Source organism: Arvicola amphibius, chromosome 2 (assembly GCF_903992535.2).
Source record: "Arvicola amphibius chromosome 2, mArvAmp1.2, whole genome shotgun sequence".
NCBI classification, from domain to species: domain Eukaryota; kingdom Metazoa; phylum Chordata; class Mammalia; order Rodentia; family Cricetidae; genus Arvicola; species Arvicola amphibius.
Genome location: NC_052048.2, coordinates 1,185,689 through 1,211,574, shown reverse-complemented (window position 1 = coordinate 1,211,574; position 25,886 = coordinate 1,185,689). Strand labels below are relative to the sequence as shown.

General features: G+C 42.2%; 1 protein-coding gene across 6 annotated transcripts in view; it reads right to left on the bottom strand.

The window, feature by feature from the left end:
• Dennd5b (DENN domain containing 5B) overlaps positions 1-25,452 on the bottom strand; it is a 119,584-nt gene extending 94,132 nt beyond the window's left edge. The window contains exons 1-4 of one of the 6 annotated variants that reach the window (XM_042054492.1): positions 25,155-25,452; positions 5,274-5,339; positions 4,679-4,744; positions 378-487 (exon numbers count right to left, since the gene is read on the bottom strand). In XM_042054492.1, the coding sequence (XP_041910426.1) occupies positions 378-380 (3 nt within the window). In that variant the 5' untranslated portion in view covers positions 381-487; positions 4,679-4,744; positions 5,274-5,339; positions 25,155-25,452. Of the gene's footprint in view, positions 1-377; positions 488-2,878; positions 3,060-3,695; positions 4,096-4,678; positions 4,745-5,273; positions 5,340-24,579; positions 24,692-25,154 lie in introns of those variants that run through there. The other 5 variants (XM_042054491.1, XM_042054487.1, XM_042054488.1 and 2 more) reach the window with 5 other exon arrangements.
• Between the last annotated feature and the right edge of the window lie 434 nt (positions 25,453-25,886).

Below are 25,886 nucleotides of genomic sequence, written 5' to 3'. Positions count from 1 at the left end.
TGCTGTGGAAAACCTGAGAAAGTGTCTTCTCTGAGACTCAGTTTTCCCATCTGTAAAAGATAGACAGTATTATATTTCTAGGCGTTTGTACAGAGAGGGCCTGGTGTTTAAGAGCATCTGATATTCTTCCAGAGGACCTGAACTAACCCTCTAACTCCAGGTCCAGCGGGGTCTGGGGTCTGATGCCCTCATCTGTGGACACTCATACACATGTAACACACAAAAAGTAGACATGTACATTAAAAAATAAAATCTTAAAAATACTATCCTCACAGAATTTAAAGGATTAATTGGATTATATAATACAAACATTTATCATTTATATTCTAATAAAAGAAATGCTAAACAAATAGGAGAGAAAAAGAAAAAAACTATACCATGTTCACTGCATCTTGATCAAAAGGGTTCCATTCTATGCTCTGAGGATAATGGGCCAGAACTTTCGATTTGAACGTTCTTCTCAAAGGACTCTGGTCAAAATTTTCACCTACAACAAATAATTAATAATCAATGAATAACTGGAACTTAAAAAACAAAATAATTTTTAAAATATTTACTATATGTATAAAATTATTTTTTTTTTCGAGACAGAGTTTCTCTGTATAGCCCCGACTGTCCCAAAACTTGCTCTATGGAGCAGGATGGCCTCAAACTCAGAAATTTCTCTGCCTCTGTTCAGTACTGGGATTAAAGGTATGTGGTACCGTGCCTGGCTAATATACATGTATATTTTTAAAAAACATTTACTGATTATACTTAACAACCTTATTTGAAAACTATTGTCAACTGAGGATCTATCAATAAAAAGTCCGCACTCAGGAGGCAGAGGCAGGTGGATCTCTATAAATTCTATACAGTGAAAATCTCAGGCTAGTCAAGGTTACATGGTAAGACTTTGTCTTAAAACCCTAAAAAAGAAATAGTAAATAAAAATTTAAAAAATAAAAGACAAAGAAAAAGAAACCTGTACTTAAAAACTTTAGAATTTGAATTTTTTGTTTGCTTGTTTTGTTTTTTTGAGACAGTTTCTCTGTGTAGCTATGGCTGTCCTGGAACTCACTTTGTAGACCAGGCTGGTCTTGAACTCACTGAGATCCACCTGCCTTTGCTTCCCAAGTGCTGGGATTAAAGGCATGTGCCATCACCACCTGTACTAGAATCTAAATTTTAAAATCTCAGCTATATTTCACACTAAAACTCAAAATATGCTAATAGCATTGGTGCATGTAATTATTATACTCATTTCAACATAAGATGATAAAAATGTATACAGAAACACTTCACTGAAGAAATCTTGATTAAACTTGATTTAAACTGACGGTTATGATATTGAAGTTTTATACACAAACCCAATGCTGGAGTGTAGAGTAGGCAATTTTGTTTAAGTTGCTGCAAAAGGGTCTGACAGACAGGGTTTCACATACAGGTTTTCAGTGACCAAATCAGCAAAACCAGAGACATCATTGCTGGGCTATCTAATGGGTAAAATACATCAAATACATTAACTTTTTAAAGAAATAAGTAATTCTATACCCAAGTTGTCATCTGCCAAATTTCTAGAAAGGTAACAGTAGAAAATAAAACTCCATGCTAGATAGGGGTGGTACACACCTTTAATGCCAGTACTTGAGAAGCAGAGGCATGTGACTCTCTAAATTCAAGGCCAGCCTGGTCTACAGACTAAGTGCCAGGATTGCCAGGATTTCATAGAGAAACCCTGTCTTGAACCACCTCCCCCAGAAAAAAATCAGTGAGAGCAATCAGACTTGTTTGTTATCTCCATAAGACTGTTGCTCCCAAATATCTTAGTTTCATAAATTACCTCAATTCAGATGGATCTTAAATACTCAATGTCAAAAAGTTAGTATCAAGGGATTAGAAGACCTCAAAGGAATTTCACCATTTCCTGTGTTTTCCTTTCCTTTCCTTTCTTTGGTCTTTTTGAGACCATTATCTGCTCTAGCTGTCCTGGTATCTATCTGTCTCTGTCTCCTGAGTGCTGGGATTAAAGACCCGGATGCTTTCTACTTTTTATTTCTAATTAAGTACAAACTACAATTTTAGAAAGATATAAATGTAATTCACCAGTATTTGCGCAATTAAAAGAATCACAAAGCAGTCGGATTTAGAAGTGGCACTGACATCTTTTTAGACTTGACTCAGTTTCCACTTGGGATGAAAATATGAAAACAGCCTTGAGTTGTGTAAGTTTTAAAAAACATAAGGGAAATGTTACACACTAATACCTTGCTGGAAACAATGTTAAAAATGTATAGGAACTTTTATGAATAAAGCACATAATTCAAATGTATTTACTGAAAACAACTGAAGTATGGCTTCTAATTAAAGACCTAATTGAAGGTCATTTTCTTTGAATTCTCCTGTATCTTTCTAGTATGTAGTTCCATATTCTAAAAGTTGAGAGCTTCTACTTCCAGGAGAGAAACTGCTAAAGGCACGACAAAACTAGGTGTGGTTTTTCAAGCCCATAATTCCAGTAATTAGTTGAGAGGCAGAGGCATGAAAATCACTGTGAATCGTAGGCCAACTTGGTTACATAGTGAATTCCAGGCCAGCCTAGGCTACAGAGTTGAGTTCTTTCTCAATAAGTAAACAGGTAGACAAATAAATAAATGCTTTAAGAAAATTATCGGGCTGGAGAGATGGCTCAGAGGTTAAGAGCACTGACTGCTCTTCCAGAGGTCCTGAGTTCAATTCCCAGCAACCACATGGTGGCTCACAACCATCTATAATGAGATCTGGTGCCCTCTTCTGGCCTGCAAGGATACAGGGAAGGAATGTTGTATACATAATAAATACATAAATCTTTAAAAAAAAAAAGAAAATTATCAATTTGTATGCCTTACTCCTAGGTTACCTCATGACCAAAAGTTGAGATATATGTTACCCTGTCCATGAGTCAATGTGAATGAGGAACACAGGATTCAGGAGTCAAAATTGTTGACTTCTGGATAAATGATGTTCTTAAGCTGATACCAGATGTTTGTGTGAACACTAATGTAGTAGATGGAGCGGGCCGCATCCCAGATAGCTTAACCCTGAAATAACCACACAGAAATTGTATTAATTAAATTACTGTCTGGCCCATTAGCTCTAGCCTCTTATTGGCTAACTCTCACATCTTGATTTAACCCACTTCTATTAAACCTGTGTGTCACCATGTGACTGTGGCTTACAGGCAAGATTCTAACCTACATCCATCTCAGGCCAGAGATTTATGGTGTTTGGCTGTCTCTGCTTTCTTCCTCCCAGAATTCTGCTCTGTCTTCCCCACCTACCTGAGTTCCGCCCTATCAACTAGGCCAAGGCAGTTTCTTTAATAACCAATGAAAGCAACACAAATACAAAAGGACCTCCTACACCACAGGAAGATATTTTATATTTTCTTGGTTTAAAAAAACAGTAGATTTCATGTCACTGTAGGTCTATAAATAATAAATAAGCAAATAGATAAGAAAAAGGTCCTCTGGTTCTAAAAATCTACGCTACTCAGCTGAGCACACTAGTACACACTTTAATTCAGCTCCAGGACAGTCAGGACAAAATAGGCAGACTTTGTATCAAAAAACAATCAGTCAAACGTCTGTTTTTACCCATAACTATAAGCAAAATGTAAAATACCACAGAAACAGAAACAGAACATAACCCAGGATATAACTACTTGTAGTACTTACCTTTTAATGAATTTCTGCCTGTGCAAGGTTAAAATAGTAACATCTTCATCCAGACATCAAGTTATAAATGGGGCAGAAGATAAATAAATGAAGTCATAACAGCTTTTCTTTCTTTTTTGTTTCTGGGACAGGGTTTCTCTGTGTAACAGCCCTGACTCTCGTAGATCTCAGACCTGGATGGCCTGAAACTCAAAGATCTGCCTGCCTCTGCCTCCCAAGCTCTGGGATTGAAGGTGTGTGCCACCACTCAGCAGCCAATAGTGTTATTTTTAATATAATTGTTCTGTTGCCTGTGGAACCACCAACCTTCTCAAGGCACAACCAATTTATCCCCATAAAGAATTTCACAAAGACATAAAACACAAACAGTAACATGTATCCTTTACAAACACCACCTTCACCACCACCACCACCACCGCCGCCACCTCCAACGCCACCTCCACCACTGCCACCTCCACCGCCATCACCACCTCCATCACCACCACCACCACCGCCGCCACCTTCACCACCACCACCACCACCACCACCACCACCACCACCACCACCACCACCACCGTTACCTGCACCATTACTAAGACCTCTACTACTACCTCTGTAACACCTCCACCTCCACCACCTCCACCTCCACCACCACCACCTCTACCACCTCCACCTCCTCCACCACCACCACCACCACCACCACCGTTACCTGCACCATTATTAAGACCTCTACTACTACCTCGGTAACACCTCCACCACTCTGAACTCTGTCACCACCACAACTATTAGTAGCACCAGCACCAGTTTCTCTTAATATTGTGTGGGAAAAAAAAGAGTAGCAACAAGAAGATCACTGTTGTATGCACAGCTGTCTTGGCAAATAATATTTTGAAAGAAATTAGGATAGAAGCTGGCATTACTGGTAAGGATTCAGAAATGAGTAAATGCAGTTATTCTATCTTATTAACATCAGTGGAAGAGAAAAAAAAGAGTTATAGAATTACCTTAGGGGCCTGGGAGCTGGGAGAACAAACTACTCTTTTCACTTTGAATGCATATTTTGCATGCCACTAGTTTAGAATTTATAAGCAGAAAAAATGATTAGGCTTGAGATTTTTAGATTCACATAAAATAGAAATCACATATAAACACCCTTAAAATAAAATTCACCTTTTAACTATAGTCCTGAAACAAATAAGGACTGTAAATTTCTTCAAGTATTTATATACTTGTAAGGACCCTGTGTTACATTTTTATCATTGCCAAGACATAGTTACAATGTAAGTATCTTTACTATAACTATATACAGGCCTAATTTCAAATAATATTGCAAAGTAATCTAATAAATTTAAGCTTTAATTAAGTCTCTCTTCCTAAAGAAATAGAAACTACATGCCAAGGCAGCTTAGACTAGTAAACATTTTTTCAAGGCTTGAAGTAAAGTGAGGTCTTTATGAAAATTAAGATGCAGATGAGAGAACAAAATACAAATATCACCTATAATTTTGTCTAAGAAATTTAAGAAACATTCATAATAGGACATGGGGTAAATTAAAATTATGATTTCTAATACCCCATTCATTTTTAAACTATTTTTACCTGAAGTCGTATTTGTAGTATCTTGGCTCTTGCCATGACGATCTGCTTCTAGCCATTGGTACAAAACTACATAATGTAATAGAAACAAAAATTTTTATGAACAAAGCAAAAAACAAACAAAAACAAAAATGATATTGAAGAATGGAAAATGAGAATACAAAATTAAATAAAAGCAATTAAATTTGAGACATTCAAGTCAAGCACACAGCTTAACACTAGTGATATGTATCTTACAAGCAAAAACCATGTAATTTTAACATAACAAATACTAGTTAGACATCTGTAACACTTATCTGTATAGGCACACACACCTTAAGACTAATTTCAAGAGAAATATTAAAATACAGCTGACCGTGTGATAAAACTGAATGACTTGTGAGAACTGCACCTGACGAACTGGAATGGGCGGGGTCCAAAAATCAGTATCCCAAATGCTAATGAGGATGCTGAAGGACAAGAACTCTCAACCACGGCCAGTGGGAAAGGCAGCCTAATACTTGCTTATTACATCAAACATGCTTTTGACATACAACTCTGTAAACCTAGTCTCATGAGTAAAACACCACGTTCAAGAGGGTTCATATCTGGTAAATACTCACCAAAACATCAAAGAAACCAGAGACAACGAAGCCTGAGAAACTATCATAGCCAAGAGGAGCTTAGGGAAATGTGACAATTAAATGCAAGATAGAACAATGATCCTTAAGAGAAAAAGAACATTAGGCCAAAACTGAGAAAATCCAAATAGGGTTTTCATCCCTCAACTCAGTCTTGTATGCAGAAGTTAGAAGCTGGGTCTTCAAGTGTGGTTTGAATGAAATCTCCAGACTCCACTAAAGTCCACCTTACACCTCACGTCAGACCCGGAACTGAGTAAGGGACATGTACACGTAGTCCACCTTACACCTCACGTCAGACCCGGAACTGAGTAAGGGACATGTACACGTAGTCCACCTTACACCTCACGTCAGACCCGGAACTGAGTAAGGACGCGTACACGTAGTCCACCTTACACCTCACGTCAGACCCGGAACTGAGTAAGGACGCGTACACGTAGTCCATCTTACACCTCACGTCAGACCCGGAACTGAGTAAGGACGCGTACACGTAGTCCACCTTACACCTCACGTCAGACCCGGAACTGAGTAAGGGACATGTACACGTAGTCCATCTTACACCTCACGTCAGACCCGGAACTGAGTAAGGACGCGTACACGTAGTCCATCTTACACCTTACGTCAGACCTGGAAAGTACACGTAGTCCACCTTACACCTTACGTCAGACCCGGAACTGAGTAAGGACGCGTACACGTAGAGTATCTAAAACGGCATCTCTGAGGTTTGAAGTATCGTTCAAACATCACTTTTACTAGAATTATTAGCAAGCACATCTTTTACATGACTTTTAACTAAGCCTTTAGAACTATATATTATCTTCCCAATCCAAAGCAACTTAAAGATCACCTGAATTAAGTATTCAGCCAACCTTTCAATCCCATTAGATTCATTATCAGATAACTGTTAATAACTTTACTGCGTCATAATGGACTAGTTTGGCCTGCTCCTCTCTTCCCCGTTCTCTCCCCCTCACGCTATGCTAATCTCACCTCACCTTGGTAAACAAAATATGATCTTCATGTGACACACTCTAGATCACAACTGCAGCTGGACCACATGCAAACTAATGATTATTCTTTATCCTGGCATAAAGCCTGGCTCTAGAATTGTCAGGGGACTAATCAGCATTAAACCTACGCCAGGAAGGTTGCTGAAAGCAGCTTTAGAGCAAGGCTCAGTAACAGGGTTGTTAGGGAAATAGATTAAGAAAAAGCTGGCTAAAATCTATGTGAAAAACTTTGTTCATGACACTTCTGTGGAAATAACTTGGAAGGAGACACATAGTAGGGTAAAATAGATACACCAAATGTACTGTACTTCTTTCTGAATATGAGCACTAGTCGGGATGTGTTACTAACTTCAGAAGGAAGCAAATGTAAAAGAAATATTAATAAGTCTACATGCATAGCTATGGAGCTACAATCTGAAGTTAAAAACACTGCATGGCCTTTCCTGGTGATCCTTTCAGTTCAAACAATACAGCTTTTCTATAGGATGACTCTGAAGTACCAGAAACAGAGGACATACTAAATAAGATCTGAGCAGATAAACATAGGCAGCTCTGTCCACACATATGTGAAAGAACCCGTGCAAGGTATTACACCTAGGAGGTTGAGGCCAGACTGGGATATCACACACACACACACACACACACACACACACACACACACACACACACACGACAAAATTCCTCAAAATCAAACTATCAAATATGAGTTCAGCCTATAATTTCCAGTATATCACAATCACTTTATATTTTCTTTTTCTTTTTTTTTCACTTTATATTTTCAATGAGAATAAAATACTCAATCTTTCAATGCTTACCTTAACATATGCAATTAGCAACTTCTGGGCCATTAAGATTCCCTAAAATATAACCAGATCTAGGAACACTCTATTAACTTTTATGTTTGCTCATATAATTTCCCATTAAATGACTGGAAAGTTAGTAACAACAACAGATGTGCATGTACAAATTGAGGTTGTTTTTTAAAAAAGTTTTACTAAGATATATCTTAATATTTACCCTTTTAAAATAAATGATTCAGGGATTCTTTAGGATTTCCTTTTTAAGTTTTAATAATCTATTTTTATTTATATGCATTGGTGTTTTGCCTGAATGTATGTGTGAGGGTATTGGATCTCCTGGAGCTGCAGTTGCTGACAATTGTGTGTAGCACAAATTCTAATTGCTCTTAATAATAAAAACCCAGAGTCAGATACAGGGGTTAATGCTGAAGATCAGAGAAGCAGAACAGCCAGCCACCAGCCCTTACCTCTACTTCAGACCAAAAGGGCGATCCTGCCACTACGAATCCTCAGACTGCTGCTGTCTTTACAAAACCTTAGGCCGCCTCTCAGAATGGATCCTCAGACTGCATCTCAGACTGAATTCTCCCACCTAATATTCCTCTCTCTGTCCAGCCATATCACTCCTGTCTCCACCTTCCTAGTGCTGGGATTAAAGGCGTGGAATCCCAAGTGCTGGAATCACCTGTGTGTGAGCTCTTTTTCTCTTTTAGACAGATTCAATCTCATGTAGCCCAGGGTGGCCTTGAACACACAATCCGTCTGCCTCTGTCTCCGAGTCCTGGGATTATAGGTGTGCGCCACCACTGCCTGACCTCTATGACTAATAGCTTAGCTCTGCACTCCGATCGTCAGGCAAGCTTTATTTGTTAAATTACAAGCAAAATATTACTACAAATTATGGTGGTTTTACTGTGGTTATTAAGTTTTTTGCTCTTATAGAAACATAATGGATCTGGGCCTGGTATTTTTTTTTTAATTGAGTGTCTTCTGTTCCTCTGAAATATTAGCACCTTAAAGCTGAAACTTTTTCAATTTTTTTCACTTTATATGTGAGTGTTTAGCCCACATACATGTATGTATACCACATGAATGTGCACCACATATATGTGCATCACATGGTGCCCACAGAAGTCAGAAGAGGATATCTAATCCACCTGGAACTAGAGACAAGATGGTTGTGAACCACCAGGTGGGTGCTGGCAGTTTAACTCAGGTCTTTTGAAGAGCAACAAGTGCTCTTCATTGATGAACTATCTGCCCAGTTCCAAAGCTGAATCACCTTTAACCTAGAGGTCTAAGATGATATTCAGACATGTCTTTTTGCTTGTTTGTTTGATACAAGGTCTCATATAGCACAGGCTGGCCTTAAAATTCCTCTGTAGCTGAGGATGATCTTGAACTTCTGGATCCTTTATCCACCACCTCCCAAATGCTCAGATTACAGAGGTACATAACATCTGGTATAATAGTTAGCTATTATTACATCCCAGACATACAATATTAAAATGTGTTAAATTCTGGAATCTATTTCTGCACTATACTGGATCAGCTACTGCTCCAGTGCCATGCCTTCCTATGTGATGTCACGCTCCCTGCCATGATGATCATGGACTCTAATCCTCTGAAACCACAAGCCCAATTAAATGCTTTATAAGTTGCTCTGGTCATGGTGTTGTATCACAACAATAGAAATGTGGCTAAAATAAGTTGCTTTATTAGGAATTTTGTCAGAGCAACGAAACAAGTAACAAATATACCATCCTATTCTACCAGTCAGTGAATTTACTTTATTCTCTGTTTATAAGAAAAGAGAAAGACATCTATGGTTAAAAAACATTATCAAGTCTTCATAGTAAGGGTAAAAGAAGACCTCTGGAGCTAAGCTACACTTGGGCATTTGTGAATTGAGGAGGCCTCTCAATCTGTCCTCTGAAGATACTTTTAACTAAATCGTATTAAAGGAGGGAGAAGCAGGAAGATCAGTTTTTGTCTTTGGCTACAAAGTACATTCAAGGCCAGTCTGTGCTACCCGGGCCTCTATCTTAAAATAACAGGCAGGGCCAGTGAGATGGTCCAGTGGGTCAAGACACTTGCATCACAAGCCTGGAGACTGGGGTTCCATCCCCAGAACTTACATACACGTGGAAGGGGAGGACTGAGTCCCAAAAGCTGTTCTCCGACCATTATATTAGCACCATGGCATGTACAAACGTGACCTCCCCACTCTGTAATAATAATAAATATAAAAATTTTTAAAGCCTGAAGGTAGCTATACTGACAAATAGTTTAAATAAATGACTGTATAGTAGTCATTTATGTTTGACATTCCAGTTTTATACAAAGCTTGAGGCCACCGGCACTGACAATTTTGCCATCCAGTAGTTGACAGTTTGATACCTAGCTGTAGGTTCTACGTATATCCTAGACCAATCAGGCTGGAGTTGTTCACTATGGCCCCAAAGCAAGCATTAGCACTGATCTGATACTTAGCTGCTATTCTGAGGTGTTACTGCTCCTTGCTCTCCAAGGAAAACTGACAATGCTATCCAACCTCTTGTTCACCTGTGGGAAAATGGAGACACCAAACTTCATCCAGAAGTTCATACGAATGCGAGGCTACAATTTTTGTGTCTTGTAGCCAACCACAGAGTTGCTCTGGATCACCTGAGGCTTTACACCCTCAAACTCATGTAGCAGCCAGGCAGGCAGCCTTTCACAGCCTGCCGGCAGAGCACCCCAGATGGAGCTTCTAATGTCAGAGTCCACCCCAGAGTCCACGCTGATGCGCTCCCCCCCTCTCCCACTGTCAGGTGAGAAGGAGAAACCAGGTTATACTCAGTCCAGAGGTAGACTGGTCTTCCACAGTGATCTCAATGTCCTACAACATTTTCTCTGTAAACGTCAGGCTGTATTAGTAATCTACCTGTACTTGGTGTCCAGACTGCTGTCAGCTAAGCCTGAGCTGGCAACCCAATCCATTCTCAGATTTTCTTTTTAAAAACTGTGTGTGTATGAGTGTGCTTAAGAGGCAGCTCAGCAGGTTCCCAGAGGACCCAGGTGCAATTCCCAGCACCACATGACAGCTCACAACCATCTGTAACACCAGTTCCCAGGATCTGTGCTCTCTTCTGGCCTCTGCAGGCATCAGGCACACAAATGATGTACAGATACGCACATTAAAATTTAATTAATTAAATATTTTAGAACACAAAACTTGCAAATGGCAGACTAGAATCTGATCTCATGTACTGTCATCTCTAGGATCCACATTTACAACTATTATACTAAATTGTTTATTTTAAATGGCTTCAAGTTTATTAGGCAAAAAGATAGAGGGCTGAAGAGATGGCTCAGTGCTTAAGATCCTGTATTACTTCTCCAGAGGATCTAAGTTTGGCTCAGAACTACCTGCAACTTCAGCTCTAGAGGATCTGATACCCACACTTGCCCCCACATACATATACCCACACAGAGACACATAAATAAAAATATTTAAATAAATGGTATATCTGGACAGTCCTACTTCTTTATTGCCCAGAACTAAATGACAAATACAAATGATTATCTGTCCACAGATTAAAAGTATGTATATTTTAAGCCACAGATTTACTCATTGAAGGCCAGATTTATTATTATTTATATATTCTTTTCTTGTACTGCTAGGGATTACCTTGTATATGCCAGACACAGTGAAAAGAAATATTATTTAATGATCAGAAGAGATTCATATAGGGATGTTTAAGTATTACACATGCCTTAAAGCACAATAAACTATGGTGATTACCTTGGTCATTGCTTCCTAGTCTCAAAAACTATGCTATTTGCTTTGCTCCATGGCTTAGTTTGCCAAAAAGAAATTAGATATCCAAATTTTTCCTCGAGTGTCTATGTTTGATCGATTATATCCAAAGCAGCATGGAAAGAAAACAAGGTCAACCTACTGTAAATCCACAGCAGTCTCTGGAAGATGAGACCATGTAAGAATCTAATGGAAACAAGGCAGGGACTGTGGGAGCCCATGAATATTTCAGAAGAATAATGAAAAAGTGTGCCAGATGGGTTCACTCGCAGCTGACTAGCAACTAAATTTCTGACCAAAGCCAAATGCTTTCCTTACATAATTTATCAGGCACTTTCCGTCCTCCCCGCTACTCTCCTATTCTTTCTTTCTCCTTTTTATTTTTAGATTCCAATACTACCATCACTCTTCTCTCAAGTAAGATCATCATAAACTATAAAAACAAACAAGCAACAACGACAACAACAAAAATCCACGCCTAACTGCTTTTGAAAACCTGAGAATCCAGGTGTCTTCACAAAGGCTACAGTAGACAAAAGAAGAGCTGAGAAAGCCTAATTAGGTCAAGGGGGATGCAGGGATCCTCCGGGAAGGGAACTGGAAGGGATTCTGCAGGTGAACTGGTTTGATGCTCAGGATTGAACCCCACACTTCATTCATGCTAAGCACAAGTTCTACAGCATATACTTGAGAGTGCTAAATTTTGGAGTAACCTGACAAGGTAATAGCAAACTAATAAAGGAAAGCAACCACACTGACAGATTTGCTTAAGCTTTTTTGCTTTTTTGCTTTTTTTTTCCTTAAGAGAATGTCTTACGAGAGAGAAAGAGAGAGAGAGAGAGAGACAGAGACACAGAGAGACAGAAAGAGAGAGAGAGACAGAGACAGACAGAGAGAATGTCTTACTCTCTATATAGTCCAGGCTGGCCTTGAACTCAGAGCAATCCATCATCCTCAGAGTACTTCAATTACGGGCATACACCACCACATCCAGATGACAAGTTAGGATGTTAAAAGAACATCCTTAAGATTTTTAAATTTAAAAAAAAAATGGAATAGTCCACTTTCAGTAACTGGTTGATTTCCTAAAATCTACATGTTAACCTAACTTTAGAAACATTAAAAGCAGGGCTGGGGTCTACAGCAGGGGGCAGAGAAACTGCCTAGCATTGCACAAAGCCTCAGGTCCACTCGCGTACAACTAAGGATCCTTGGTTGCATAGAGTTCAAGGCCACCCTGCACTATATGAGACTCACTTAAAAAAAAGTTCAAACGGTCTGTCCAGATGGATCCCTCTGTGCTTTTGGAGACAGGGAGGCCAGGCTATGCTGTTGCCTTTGCTTCAGCCCCAAATGCTACCGGCTCCATCCTGCCACAGGCTCCAGTATCGATATCTGACCTGGACGAGATCCACTATCGATGAACTGAAGCAAGTTGTTACCAGCACCAGCAGCAAGGCAGAGCTACGCTAGGGTACCTACCTCTCTAGCCTAGTCTCCTGACGGCCAGGCCCTGCTGGCTACACAGACAACCTGGTGAGATGTGGAGGACACTGTTGTCACTCACTAAAAGTTAATGACAGATTTTAGATATAAAAGCTGTCTTTCTGAAAAAGAAAAGCTCAAATCTAGGAAGATAAATTTAAGATTAATAATATGTCACAGTACACAAAAATACCCATGGCAATATAAACAATAAACAAGAATGTGGTAACTACTTCTGAAGGAAATAAGTAAATGACTAGAGACAGATATGAGATTTGTTTTGCTTTGTTTGATTGAGACAAAGTCCCTGCTATGTAGGCCATGGTGACTTTGAAGTTACCGAGTAGCCCACATATGGTGGAAGAAAAAAATTGACTTCAGAAAGTTATCTTTTGACCTCAACACTTGAGCACAAGCACCCTGCACAACTGCACGCACACCCTGTCAGCAGGTAAAGTGGTCACAACTTCAGGAACTTACTTTTGGATGTCTACAGAAGAGTTCTAAGAACACTTTAAAGCCCACCGAAGAACCTGAGGACACTTCAAGCAGCTATGATAATGAAAATACAGCAAGCGTTTATGAGCAATTATACCCCAATGAACTCCATACTAAGCACTATCCCTGTATTACCAACCAAAAGCAAGTATTTAGTCAAATTCTTCCAGAGATAACTGGCAGACATTCTAGGGTAGTTCCAGATGACCTAGGCATTAGAAATGTCAATGCAAGCATCTGACACCATTTGAACTGGTGTTTGTCTTTAATCTGAGCATCAGGGAAACAGGGAAACAGGTTTCTGTGAGTTCAAGCTTGGGATGCAGAAGCAGGTGGATCTCTGTGAGTCTGAGGCCAGCCTGGTCTACAGAGTGGGTTCCAGGACAAGCTCCAAAGTAACACAGAGAAACTCTGTCTCAAAAAACATAAACGAAACCAGATTGGTCTATTTCAAGTTTCAGTCCAGCCAGGTCTACAGAGTGAGACTCTGTCTCAAAAAAACCAGACAAACAAAAAAATTTTAATTAAAATAAAATATACATGCAGGCAGGCAAAACCACATATACAAATAAAATAAATAAATCTTAAAAAATCAAATTCTAAGCCTAATCTGTTTGGATGCTCACCTTCCTAGACCTGGATGGAGGGGGGAGGACCTTGGACTTCTCACAGGGCAGGGAACCCTGACTGCTCTTTGGACTGGAGAAGAAGAGGGAGGGAGGGGGAGTGGGAGGGAAATGGGAAGAGGTGAAATTTTTTAATAATAATAATAATAATAATAATAATAATAATAATAATAAAATCAAATTCTACGTGTACCACTTGCTTTCAGATATGTGCATACACACATACACACACACACACACACACACACACACACACACACACACAGTTAACCAATACTATCAAGACAAATGTGGAGAAAATGATTCTAATTCTCACTGTTATAAAGGAACAAAAAATATTAAGAGGGAAAAACTTAAAGGTGTCTATTACTACTATCATCACCATCACAAAACCAAAACCGACTTCAACACGCACCACCTGAAACTACCTCCCTGTGTTCCTTCCTCATAGAAACCACTGTGTCTATATGGCCTAAACCCAAAACCTGTCATGTGGAGTTACTCTCAGAAAAAAAATGCAAATATTACCTCTCTAAATAGAAGCTAACCACTCTGTGTTTGTTCATCTTCTCTTTCCCTTCCTGCCTCTCCTCCACCTCTCCAGTTTAGCAGTCTGGCCTCAAAATCATTATGTAGCACAGCTTGGCCCTGATCTCTACAGCTTCTCACCTCAAAGCCTCCGAGGGCTGAGACTATTCAGGTCCAGCTCCCCCTCGTTTTTAATGTATTTTTTTCTTTTAGGAGTTTTGCTTCATTTACTCAAAATAAATAAGTAAACCAAGAAACCCCAGAAGGCACTACTATACTAATGCAAACATATTCAGAACCGGGTGTGATGGTGCACATACTTAATCCTAGGATTTTGAAGGCAGAGGCAAGCAAATCTCTATGGGTTTGAGATTAGTCTGGTCTACATGAGTTCCAGGCTAACCAGGGCTCCAAAGTGAGACCCTGCCTTCAAAACAAAAACAAAATAACAAAAAACCAAAAACTCTTCAAAGCTGGAGAGGTGGCTCAGAGGTTGTGAGCACTGGCTGCTCTTCCAGGGGATCCAGGCTGGAGTCCCAGCACACATATGAAAAGGTCACTGTCGTCTCTAACTCCAGTTCCAGGATCAGGCATGCAAGTGGTATGTAGACATACATGCAGGCAAAATACCCATACACATTAAATAAATAAAATAAATTTTAAAGTCTATTAATTTTCAGTAAACTGACAGATTTACTGAAAATGATAAACATCTACTTTTGTCTAAGTTTACTATGACAAATGAACCTTTTTAAATTCTCGATTATTTTTGAGTGTCTTTAAATTAAATTGCTAGGCTGGCATACAAAACTGTGAGGTTTGTCTTTTCATCTGAAACTCATATTGTTTTAGTAGGAAAGTCATTCACAGAAGGGATCAAAAATCAGAGCGTCCTTATAGAGACAACGTGGTCTGAGAAGGCAGACATTCTCTCCAATCTAGAGCTAGTGCCTAGCACGGATCACGAAATGTTTCTACAACCCTGTCTTGAGAGTTAGGAGGGTCTGCTGCTACTGCTGGGTGATCCAGCCTCCAAACAACCTGTAAGGAAGAGACAGCCAAGTGTGAAGCTTCTCATAACATCCGCACACGGGGTTCTGCTGTGGCAACAAACGGATCCAACACTTCCCACAGACACACGTCAAGAGTTTATCTTCTCACTGAGTTCTGCTCACTAAACTCTCTGTCTTCCCGTTTATAGTTAGTGTTTTCCTTTCTCCTCTCCATTAAACTAAAGAGTAGATTATTTTAGTGTTAAACTCCTGAGAGTCAGTTATTCTTTCTTTCCCCACTGTATTTAATATGATGGTATGGAGGAAATCTGGACAGAGTAAACAGCTGAGAGAATCCCATTTTACTTCCCTCTTATTCTTTGAACCAACAACTATACATTGAGATCTTTACAAATGCCACATGACAAATTAAACAGTAATAATTTGGACAGAATATTTTACTGATGCAACTAGAAATTATTATAATTAAATGAACTATGCCAATTTCAAAAAGACAAAAATCATGTTTTCTCTCGTTTATCAATCCTAGATTTTTATATAGATACATAAATCAAAATATTTATCTCACATGAAAATAGAAGTAAGGGCCAGGTGTGGTGGTACATGTCTTTAACTCCAACACTCGAGAGAACAGGCCTGTCTGGTCTATGTAGCAAGTTCCAGGATAGCCAGGACTACATAGAGAGACAGTATCTCAACAATAAAAACAAAACAAAACACCGACCCCCCCCCCAAAAGAAAGAGTTGAGGGACAAAGGGACAGGACACAAAAGGGGGAGGAGGGTGGAGGTATACTGGCAGGACTATGCTGGACAATATATACAGGTATGAAAATAATTTTTAAAAAATCTTACTAAGGTTTCCTGATTGACGCTCAGCTCATTTAACAACAATAAAGTGGTCACTCTGGCTTCTAGCTAAAAACCGGAAATGAGGAGTTCTATTTTTATTTTACATTCTGTCTCTGAGCAATAACAGGTGGCAGCTATTTTCCTTAAAGCATTCTTATACTCACTCCAGGTTTAAAATTGAGTGTATTATTACTGTCACAAGTGAAAATCCACAATTCTTCAAAAATAAAAAAGCACTTACTGCCCATTGTTATTTCAAATCAATATTATTTATCCTTACTCACGGTAAATAATAATAATAAAGAGCCGAAGTCTAGCAGCCTCACTCTGTAAACCTTCAGATGGTATTTAAAACAGACTTTCCTCAGAAAACCCTATTAAAACTGCTGAAACATACTGGATATGTAATCCCAGCACTTGAGAGGCAAAAAGATCCAGAGTTCAAAGCCATCTCCTTAGCTGCTTAGAGGCCGGCATGGGCTACAAGAGACCCACAACAACAACCAAAAGAGCAAGCAAATAATTGAAACAACATTCAGTTTTTAAATAAATCTGAGACATGATGCAAAATAACAAAACACAGAGAATCCTCAAACTCTTACTGTGTTTTAATTTTTATATTTATTATATTTATTGAGTTGGGAAAGGGGCATCTATGGAAGTCAGAGGACAATGTTCAGTTCTCTCCTTCTATCATATGGGTCTTGGGATTGAACTCAGGTCATTAGGCCTGGAAGCAAGGGCTTTACCTGTTGAGTTGAAACTCTTTTATTACTATTATTATTGCTGTGTGTTTCTGACATGTACCTGTGGAGGTCAGAGGACAACTCTGTAGAGTTGGTTCTCATCTTTCCTCTTTATGTGGGTCCAGAGGATGGGTGTCAGGTCCAGGGGATGGGTGTCGGGTCCAGGGGATGGGTGTCAGGTCCAGGGGACAGGTGTCGGGTCCAGGGGATGGGGGTCAGGTCCAGGGGATGGGTGTCAGATCCAGGGGATGGGTGTCGGGTCCAGGGATGGGGGTCAGGTCCAGGGGATGGGTGTCGGGTCCAGGGGATGGGTGTCGGGTCCAGGGATGGGGGTCAGGTCCAGGGGATGGGTGTCAGATCTAGAGGATGGGTGTCGGGTCCAGGGGATGGGGGTCAGGTCCAGGGGATGGGTGTCAGATCCAGGGGATGGGTGTCGTGTCCAGGGATGGGGGTCAGGTCCAGGGGATGGGTGTCAGATCCAGGGGATGGGGGTCAGGTCATCAGGCATCAGTCCCAAACTCATACTTGTCACTAATTTTCCCTTTCCCCCAAAAGCAACTTATTAATAACAAGTAACAACTGATATCTAGTAACTAACAAGTTCATATCTTTTTCTCTTTATTTCAATAACCGATAACAGACAACTGATTGTTATAGAAAGCAGTGATCTTCTTTGACCATGATCAGTTGCTAGCCTGCACAATCCCCTTTCAATCCATGCTAAAGTCCCCTGTCTACAGGGACAACTAGGGGAATAAGCTCTGCTAGAGTTTCTCGAGCGCTGTGTCCCTGAAAGCTCTAACTTCAGCTTCTCCCTAAATAAGTAATTTTATTTATGAAACTTTCCAAGAATATTTTATTCAATGAAGGGATGTGGGCATATTAAGTATTCACAAACAAAATGTTACGATTAGAAATACAAAATTTGGACTTAAGGAAGAAAAACTTTTTTAAAAAAAATAAAACCCATCCCACATGAAATTAAGTTGTTTTTTTCCAATTCTAAAAACAGCTTTTCAAAGCCACAGGGAAACCCATTGTTCGAAAACCAAAAAAAAAAAACAGCTTTTTAAGGAAGCCTAAGCTTTCCATGTGCTGGAGAGAAGCTCAAGGCCTATAATCTCATCACCAAAGCAGCAGGGTTAAAAGCCAAAGGTCAGGGAACAGGGGAATGGAGTGCAAAGTGGTTCCCACACGTGACAGTAGACTATCTCATATTTTAGTGGCATTAAAGGCTATTCAGCTTGGATTTACAAAAAGCCCAACTACATCTCATTTATATTTTAAGTCTCAAGGCGCTCTAAATTAAGACTTTATTATCAAGAGGATAGGAACTAAAATACTTTTTCACCTGTATACTAGTGTTCCTCAAACAGGGAAAAAGTCTGTGCATCGTGATCTTTTCTAATGAGTTCCATAAGGCACAAAAATATATTTAATGTGCATATACACATCAACAGACATGTCATTTCAAAGCTTCCATTCCCTAATAATTCAACAAGGTATGTCTAGTTAATGGCTATATGTCCACACTCAGAAAATGTCATATTTTTACTCCTGTTTGAATGAGATTTAATTTCACGAGCAAATGTAATTTTGTTAAACTTTCAGTAAACAGGCTGAGCAATCATACAAAAGACCCTGTGTAGTCTCTGACCCAGCCTGTATTACATCTTTTGTCACGCTGGGGTTATAGAGCTCTGTCACGTAAATTTTAAGTCATAACACTACCAGAAGTCACATACAGGATGTGGGGAGGATCCCAGAAATTGGGTAAACACTAAAAGGATTATGGACGGGAACAACTAAAAATTAATCAAAAATTAAATGCGTAAGGAATCCAAGTGTTATTGGCTCTATTGTACAATTTCATTGTAGCCTTGGTTCTGAACACAAGAACTATATTTTCACAATGCACAAGATGTCTCGCTGCCAAACACCAATGAACATTGTCTCAAACAACTTCACTTACAGTCAAGACTAGTGTATATATGAATTAAGACAGCTTTACTGCACATATGAAGTTGTCTGCTCTTACAGAAACATCATGGATCTGGTCTAGTGGTGCAGACAGGTAATTCATCTACTTGGGAGGCTGGGGCAGGAGGATCACAAATTCAAGGCCTAGCTGGGTTACCGAGTGAGTTCTAGCTCAGTCTGGTTAACCTGTGAGACCCTGGAAGTCTGCCTTCTCTAATCATGTGATCTGTCCTTAAGCTCTTCCACCATTTCCATGCTAGTATATAATATGGCCTTTACCGTAGGATCGCCTGGATCTTGGACTCTCAGCTTCCAAAACTGCAAGCTAAATAAACTTCCTACCTTACCAACATACCCAGCCTAAGGTATTTTCGTTACAGCAACAGAAAACCAATTAATACTCTGCTTCCTGATCTCCAAATGTAGCTCTAACTGAAACAACTATACTGCCTTAACCCACCCACCTCCACCTGCTGTCAATACTAGCTCATCTCTGGGCATTCCCCTCACTCTTCCCATCTGTGCCTGCTGGGTTCCCCCACCCTGCCCTCTCCCCAGCTGGGCTACCCCACCTGCCCTCTCCCCAGCTGGGCTACCCCACCTGCCCTCTCCCCAGCTGGGCTCCCCCACCTGCCCTCTCCCCAGCTGGGCTCCCCACCTGCCCTCTCCCCAGCTGGGCTCCCCCACCCTGCCCTCTCCCCAGCTGGGCTACCCCACCCTGCCCTCTCCCCAGCTGGGCTACCCCACCCTGCCCTCTCCCCAGGACTCAACCAAGTCTCCTCCTCTATTCCACTGACTCAACACGTAAGTGGTTCCATGGTTTTAAATTTATATCTGGACTTTTCCCGAGAGATATCTTATTTATTTAGTAACTCCATTAAAGTCTAACAGGCACTGCCACCTTAACATGTCTAAAATGAAACTGAACTAAACTTCAGTCTGAGTCTCCATTAATCTTCTTCTTTCCATAGAGAAATTCAAAATTGGTCAGGCCAAAATTCTTTCAGTTACAACTGATCATGTTCCTTGTCTATGACTACTAAATTAATAGAACTCAATCACAGTAAGTGGTTAATGGCATATAGCTTTAAACTCAAGAGGCAGGAGGATTGCCACAAGTTCAAGGTCATCCACGGCTAGATAGCAAAACTGCCTCAAAAGAAAAACGTCAGACACAATCATTCAATTTGTTAATAACTCCTGATGGTACACGTGCACATATACACACATGCATGCACTCATGTGTGCACACCACACGCACACTATCTGACTCATTACCACCAGTTCCCCACAGTACTCTCACATCAAATAATGAAGCAGTACAATGAGTTTCTTGCTCCCACTGTTTCCCTCACATCTGTAACCTGGCAGCCACAGAGATCTTTTTATTTTTAGAAAATTTTGTTTACTGAGGCTGAAGAGATGGCTTAGTGGTTAAAAGCGTGGCTCTCTTCCAAAGGTCCCTGGTTCAACTCTCTGCACCCACACGGCAGCTCATAACCATCTATAAGCTCAGTTCCAGGGGATCCAAGGCCATCTTGGGTCTCCTTGGGTACCAGGCACACATGCAGGCAAAACAGGGATGCATATAAAATGATAACTTTATTTAAACAATTTTAAGTCTATTACATGTATGCATTTGTGTGTGTGAGGCATGTGCTCTTGGGCCGGCACACACCTGTGGAAATCAGAGGACGACTTGGGGGAGTCTGTCCTCTCCTACTAGGTGAGTCTCAGGGACAGAACTCCGATTGTCGGCCTTGTGTCAAGTACTTTTCTAGCTGAGCTGTCTCACTGGCAGACAGTGATCCTTTCAGAAGGTATGTCAGATGATACAACCATTCTGTTAAAAATCTTTCAGCATCTTCCCAACTCAAAGCAAAAAGCAATGTCTTTGAAGCCCTGCCATATTTCTTTTAACCTGTCTCTGTGATCTTGCCTATTTATTAATATTGGCATCCTAGCTATTACCTGTTGTAGAATATTACTTTACCTATGTAAAGGTGTTACATTTGTTTATGCTGTAGACTATAACTTTAACTATGTAAAGATGTGTTACATTGTTTACGCATTTATTTAACCATGAAAAATGTGTTGCTATTTCACCTTGTCTGCCTAGGGCACTTGACTGGTCTAATAAAAAGGCTGAACAGGTGGGCAATAGCTAGGCAGGAGAGGGAAAAGCGGGCTGACAGGCAGAGAGAATTAGAATAAGTAAAAGGAGACTGTAAGAACAGAGAGAGGAGAGAGAAAGAGGGAAAACCAGGCACCTGCCAGCCAGATGGACACTGAAGGAAGCAGGAAAGATGTACAAAAAGAAAGGTAAAATGCTCTGAGGCAAAAGGTAGACAAAGAGAAACAGGTTAATTTAAGTTAAAAGAGCAAGCCAGAAACAAGCCTAAGCTAAACCGAGCATTCATAACTAGTAAGTCTCAATGTCACGATTTGGGAGCTGGCTGGTGGCCCAAAGGAAAGAGCCTGCTACAGTTACCCACATAAACCAGTCAATGTATCCTGCTGTTTGTTCTGCCTATAATGCTCTTTCCCTAGGCCAGGCGTTCTCAGCCTCCCTAACGGTGCAACCCCTTAATACAGCTCCTCATGATGTGGTAACCGTCAACCACAAAATTATTTTCACTGCTGCTCCATAACTAATTTTGCTACTATTATGAATCATGATGTAAATATCTGATATGCAGATGGTCTTAGGTGACCCCTGTGAAAGGGTCCTTTGACACCTGGGGGCTGCGAGTCACGTGTTGAGAACCACTGCCCTGGAGTCCACGCTGCTTGCTTTTCCGCCTCCTTCACGGCTGGGCTCCTGCCACTTTTTCCGGGAGGTCTTCTCCGACTGTCTTATTAAAGCCAAAGCTGAGCTATCCCAGAGACAGAGCCCATGCCCGCGCATTTCCAGGGCATAACTCCCAACAACACCACAAAATAACCACAGTTCGGATCCCATTTTCCTGTTCCATTTTTTTCTCATATGTCTTTATTAATTTGGACATAGAAATTGGACCTGTTGTGGAAAGCCTACAATCACAGCTACTGGGGAGGCTGAGGCAAGAGGATCACAAGTTCAAGGCCTTTCTGGGACACAATGCAGGTTTCAGGCCAGTGTGGGCACGTAACGAGGCCCTGACTAAAAAATGTTTTAAAGAGGCAGGGAAGTAGTTCAGTGGCCTGGTTGAATGAGGCGCTCTGTTTCAATCTCCAGTATTGAAGGGAGAAAAAAGGTAAGAAAAAAAAGGATATATCTTCACTGTTTGTTTATACTAGGATGTAGCTCCAATATGGAAGGGACTTTATTCTCTCTACAGATGTTCCCTGAGTTCTTGACAATCTACACCAACCTTTTAAAAATACATTATTATCTGAGCTCTCCAAATATTGTGAACAGAAAGGTCAATTACATGTTACTAAAGAAAAGAAAACACAATTTGTATCCCAAAGAATATATAAAAGATGCCAATGACGTGTTCGACAGGCAAAGAAAGGCACCTACTGCCAAATCTGATGACCTGAGTTCATTCCTGGGTCCGACAACGGAGGAAGAGAAACCGAGTCTCAAAGGTGTCCTCTGATAACTCACACCACAGAAAACAAGCATGCACCCATACACACATAAGATAAATAAATAGATATATTTTTTAAAAAATGCACATCAGAAGGGGCTGGGAGAAATGGCTTAGAGGTTAAGAGCATTTGCTGCTCTTCAGAGGACCTGAGTTCAGTTCCCAGAACTAAACATCAGGTGCCTCACTACCCCCTGTAACTATGGCTCCAGGTGAACTAATGTGCTCTTCTGGCCTCTGCTGGAACTTGTACTTTTGCATAGGTACAGATAAGTGTGTACATACACATATGTTATATCTATGTATCTTTTAAAAAAACGCATTAAAGGGTTAACACATTAAAGGGTTTACAAGATGGCTCAGAAGGCAAGAACATTTGCCACATAAGCCTAGAGACCTGACTTCAATTGCTGGAACACACATAAACATGGAATCAAAGAACTTGGTTCCATAAAGTTGTCCTCTGTCCTACACATGTGATACATGCGCCATACACGTGATACATGCGCCATGACCCCCCCTAACACACACACAAAACACAGGGCATACACACAAAGTCATAAATGAAAATGCACAAAATCTTTGTGTGTGTATGCCTCGCATAGTCATTTCTACAGAGTCTGTAGCTGTCTCTTCCTCAGATACTGCTTTTTCTCCAGTCCTGTTTCTCCAACCTTTCCTGCCCTTTGTTGTTCTGAAAAGGGGACTCTCCCTCTGTAGCCCAGCTGGCCCTCAAACTCACACCAGTCCCCCAGCCTGCATAAGCCTCAGCCTCAGCCTGCTAAGTACTGAGACTACAAGCACGCCGGTACCATTTCCAGCTGTGACCAAAAAAAAAGTGATGAAGAGAGAAAATTTAAATACATTAAAATAAAATGTTTTACGCCATCTGCATCACACTGGAGAGTCCCAGGGCACACTTTTTTAAAAGTCGTTGTTTTGGCGTTAGCAGACAAAGAGAGGGCAAACACAGGCTTTTTTCTTTCACCAGTCACCTGGCATAGAAGGCCTCCAAGAAATCCCAGATGTTTAGAGAAGAAATTTTGGAAAGAGAATTCTTTTACTAGCCCAAGAGAAATCTTTCTCCAAAATCACTCTGCAGACACTTCCCCTCAACTTCATATCCCTTAGCAATGCCATTCATAACATGTACATGAAATCTTAGCTGAAGAAATAGTATGTTACATAATTACACACACGGGGAAAACCTGGTACTCTATTATCCTCTTTTCAGTAAATAAATAAAACTACCCTAGTTTTTGCTGCAAAACATTTTCTCTGAAGGTGACCTTAATAAAAAGATTCTCAGCTAAGACGGCTAAGACGTGGGACTGTATTTTTAAAGACTGAACAGTTTTGTGTTTACTACCATTTATTATTTAACACATTCTTCCCAATCCTCTCCTCAATGGAGAGAGAAAAATCTATACTGGTGCAATCAATGAGGGCCGCTATGTTCCAAAGCCGCTGTTCTGAAAGCTATGGCCTAAGTGTTCAGCACTGACACAGATAAAGTTCAGGTGGTAGGCCGTCACGTGTCTCACTCTTTTAAAAAAAAAAAATCACGATTCCGATCCCACGGAGGAAAGGAGAGTGAAAAATGCAATCTGTTATTTTTCCCGTTCTGCTCCCCACACTGCGCATTCCCCCGCCTCCATCATCGTTCAACGGCCCGGGTTCCCAGTGCCGGTTCCCCAGCTCAGTCCCGCACTGCGTCACCGAACCAGTCAAATGGGGGGCCATGCTCCTACAGGGACACCTCGGTGATGACTCACGGTGCGCCCCTCTCGGGAAGGATCGTCCCACTACGTCAACTCGGGAACGGGGCGCGGGTGGGGAGGAGGGGGAAATCAACAAAGCCCCGGGCCGCATCCCGCTCCCAGTGTCCAAAGGTCCTCGCCAGCGCGCGGCACCGGCGCTGCCAAATCCACCGGATTCCAAAGGGTGATGACTCGGCCGTCATCGCAGAACCCGGGGGGAGGGGTGGCGCCGGCCGAGAGCGGTCGGTCGGGGCCGTGGCCGCTGGCTGGGGCTCTCGCCCGGGCGGACCCTCGCCGCAGCCCCGGGGTCCGACACAATTCAGCGTCCCAGGGCCAAACTTGGCGAACCGCGGCGCAGCCCGGTCGCGCGCGCCGCGAGCAGCGGAGGGGTCCGGCCCTCTGGCGGCCCGCGCGGGGTACGCGGATCGCAGCGCCCGCGGGCTCAGCCAGAGCGCGGAATTAACAACAATGTCATTACATCGCCCACGAGTGCCCGTCCGGCCCGAGTGCGGCGACGGCAGCCGCCGACTTTTTGTCTATGGAGCCCGCACCTCGCCTCCCTTGCGCCTCCGCAGCCAGCCCGGCCTTACCCGCCAGCTCGTCAGGCTCCAGTCCGCTGTCCGCCGTCGATCCCGCACAGCACAAAGTAGTGCGCGAAGCGGCAGGCGGCCGGGGAGGACCCCGAGCCCGGGCCCGGCGCCGCGCCGCTACCGCTCATCCCGCCGCCGCCTGTGCGGTCGTCGCCGCGTCTCGGCGGAGGTGAATCGATGGGGAGCCGGGCTCAGCCGCGTCGCAGGCTTCGCCCGCCGAGGAGGCCACCGCTGCCGCTCGGACCCCAAGGCGACCCCGGCGCGCCCAGGGCCGCGCAGCCGCCGGTACCGGGGAAGCGGCCTCGGGCTCGCGCGCAGGCGGGCGGGATTGCGCCGCGGCGGGGGAGGGGCGCGCAGGGGGAGTGTCAGCTCGGGAGGCCCGCGCCGCCGCGGCTGCGCCCGCCGGAGCACGGCGTCTGGCGCCCGCGGGTCAGACGGAGCCGAGCTGCGCGATGGGGCGCGCGCGCCGAGCTCGGAGCCGCGCGGTCCCGGGCGGGCGGAGGGCGAGCGCGCACCTGCGAGTTCGGAGGGCTCGCGGGCGCGTCCGTCCCCGTCCGGGTGCGAGCCTGCCGGCCTGCCCGCGGTGCAGCACCCCGTCGCGGCCGAGCGGAATCCTGTCTTCCCCCAGGGGACGTCGCCCAACCCAACCTGAACAATAACAGGGCTTTGGAGAAGGGAGGCTGCACGCTGAGGTCATTTCCCACAACGTCTGAACCATTCTCTTAAACCGGC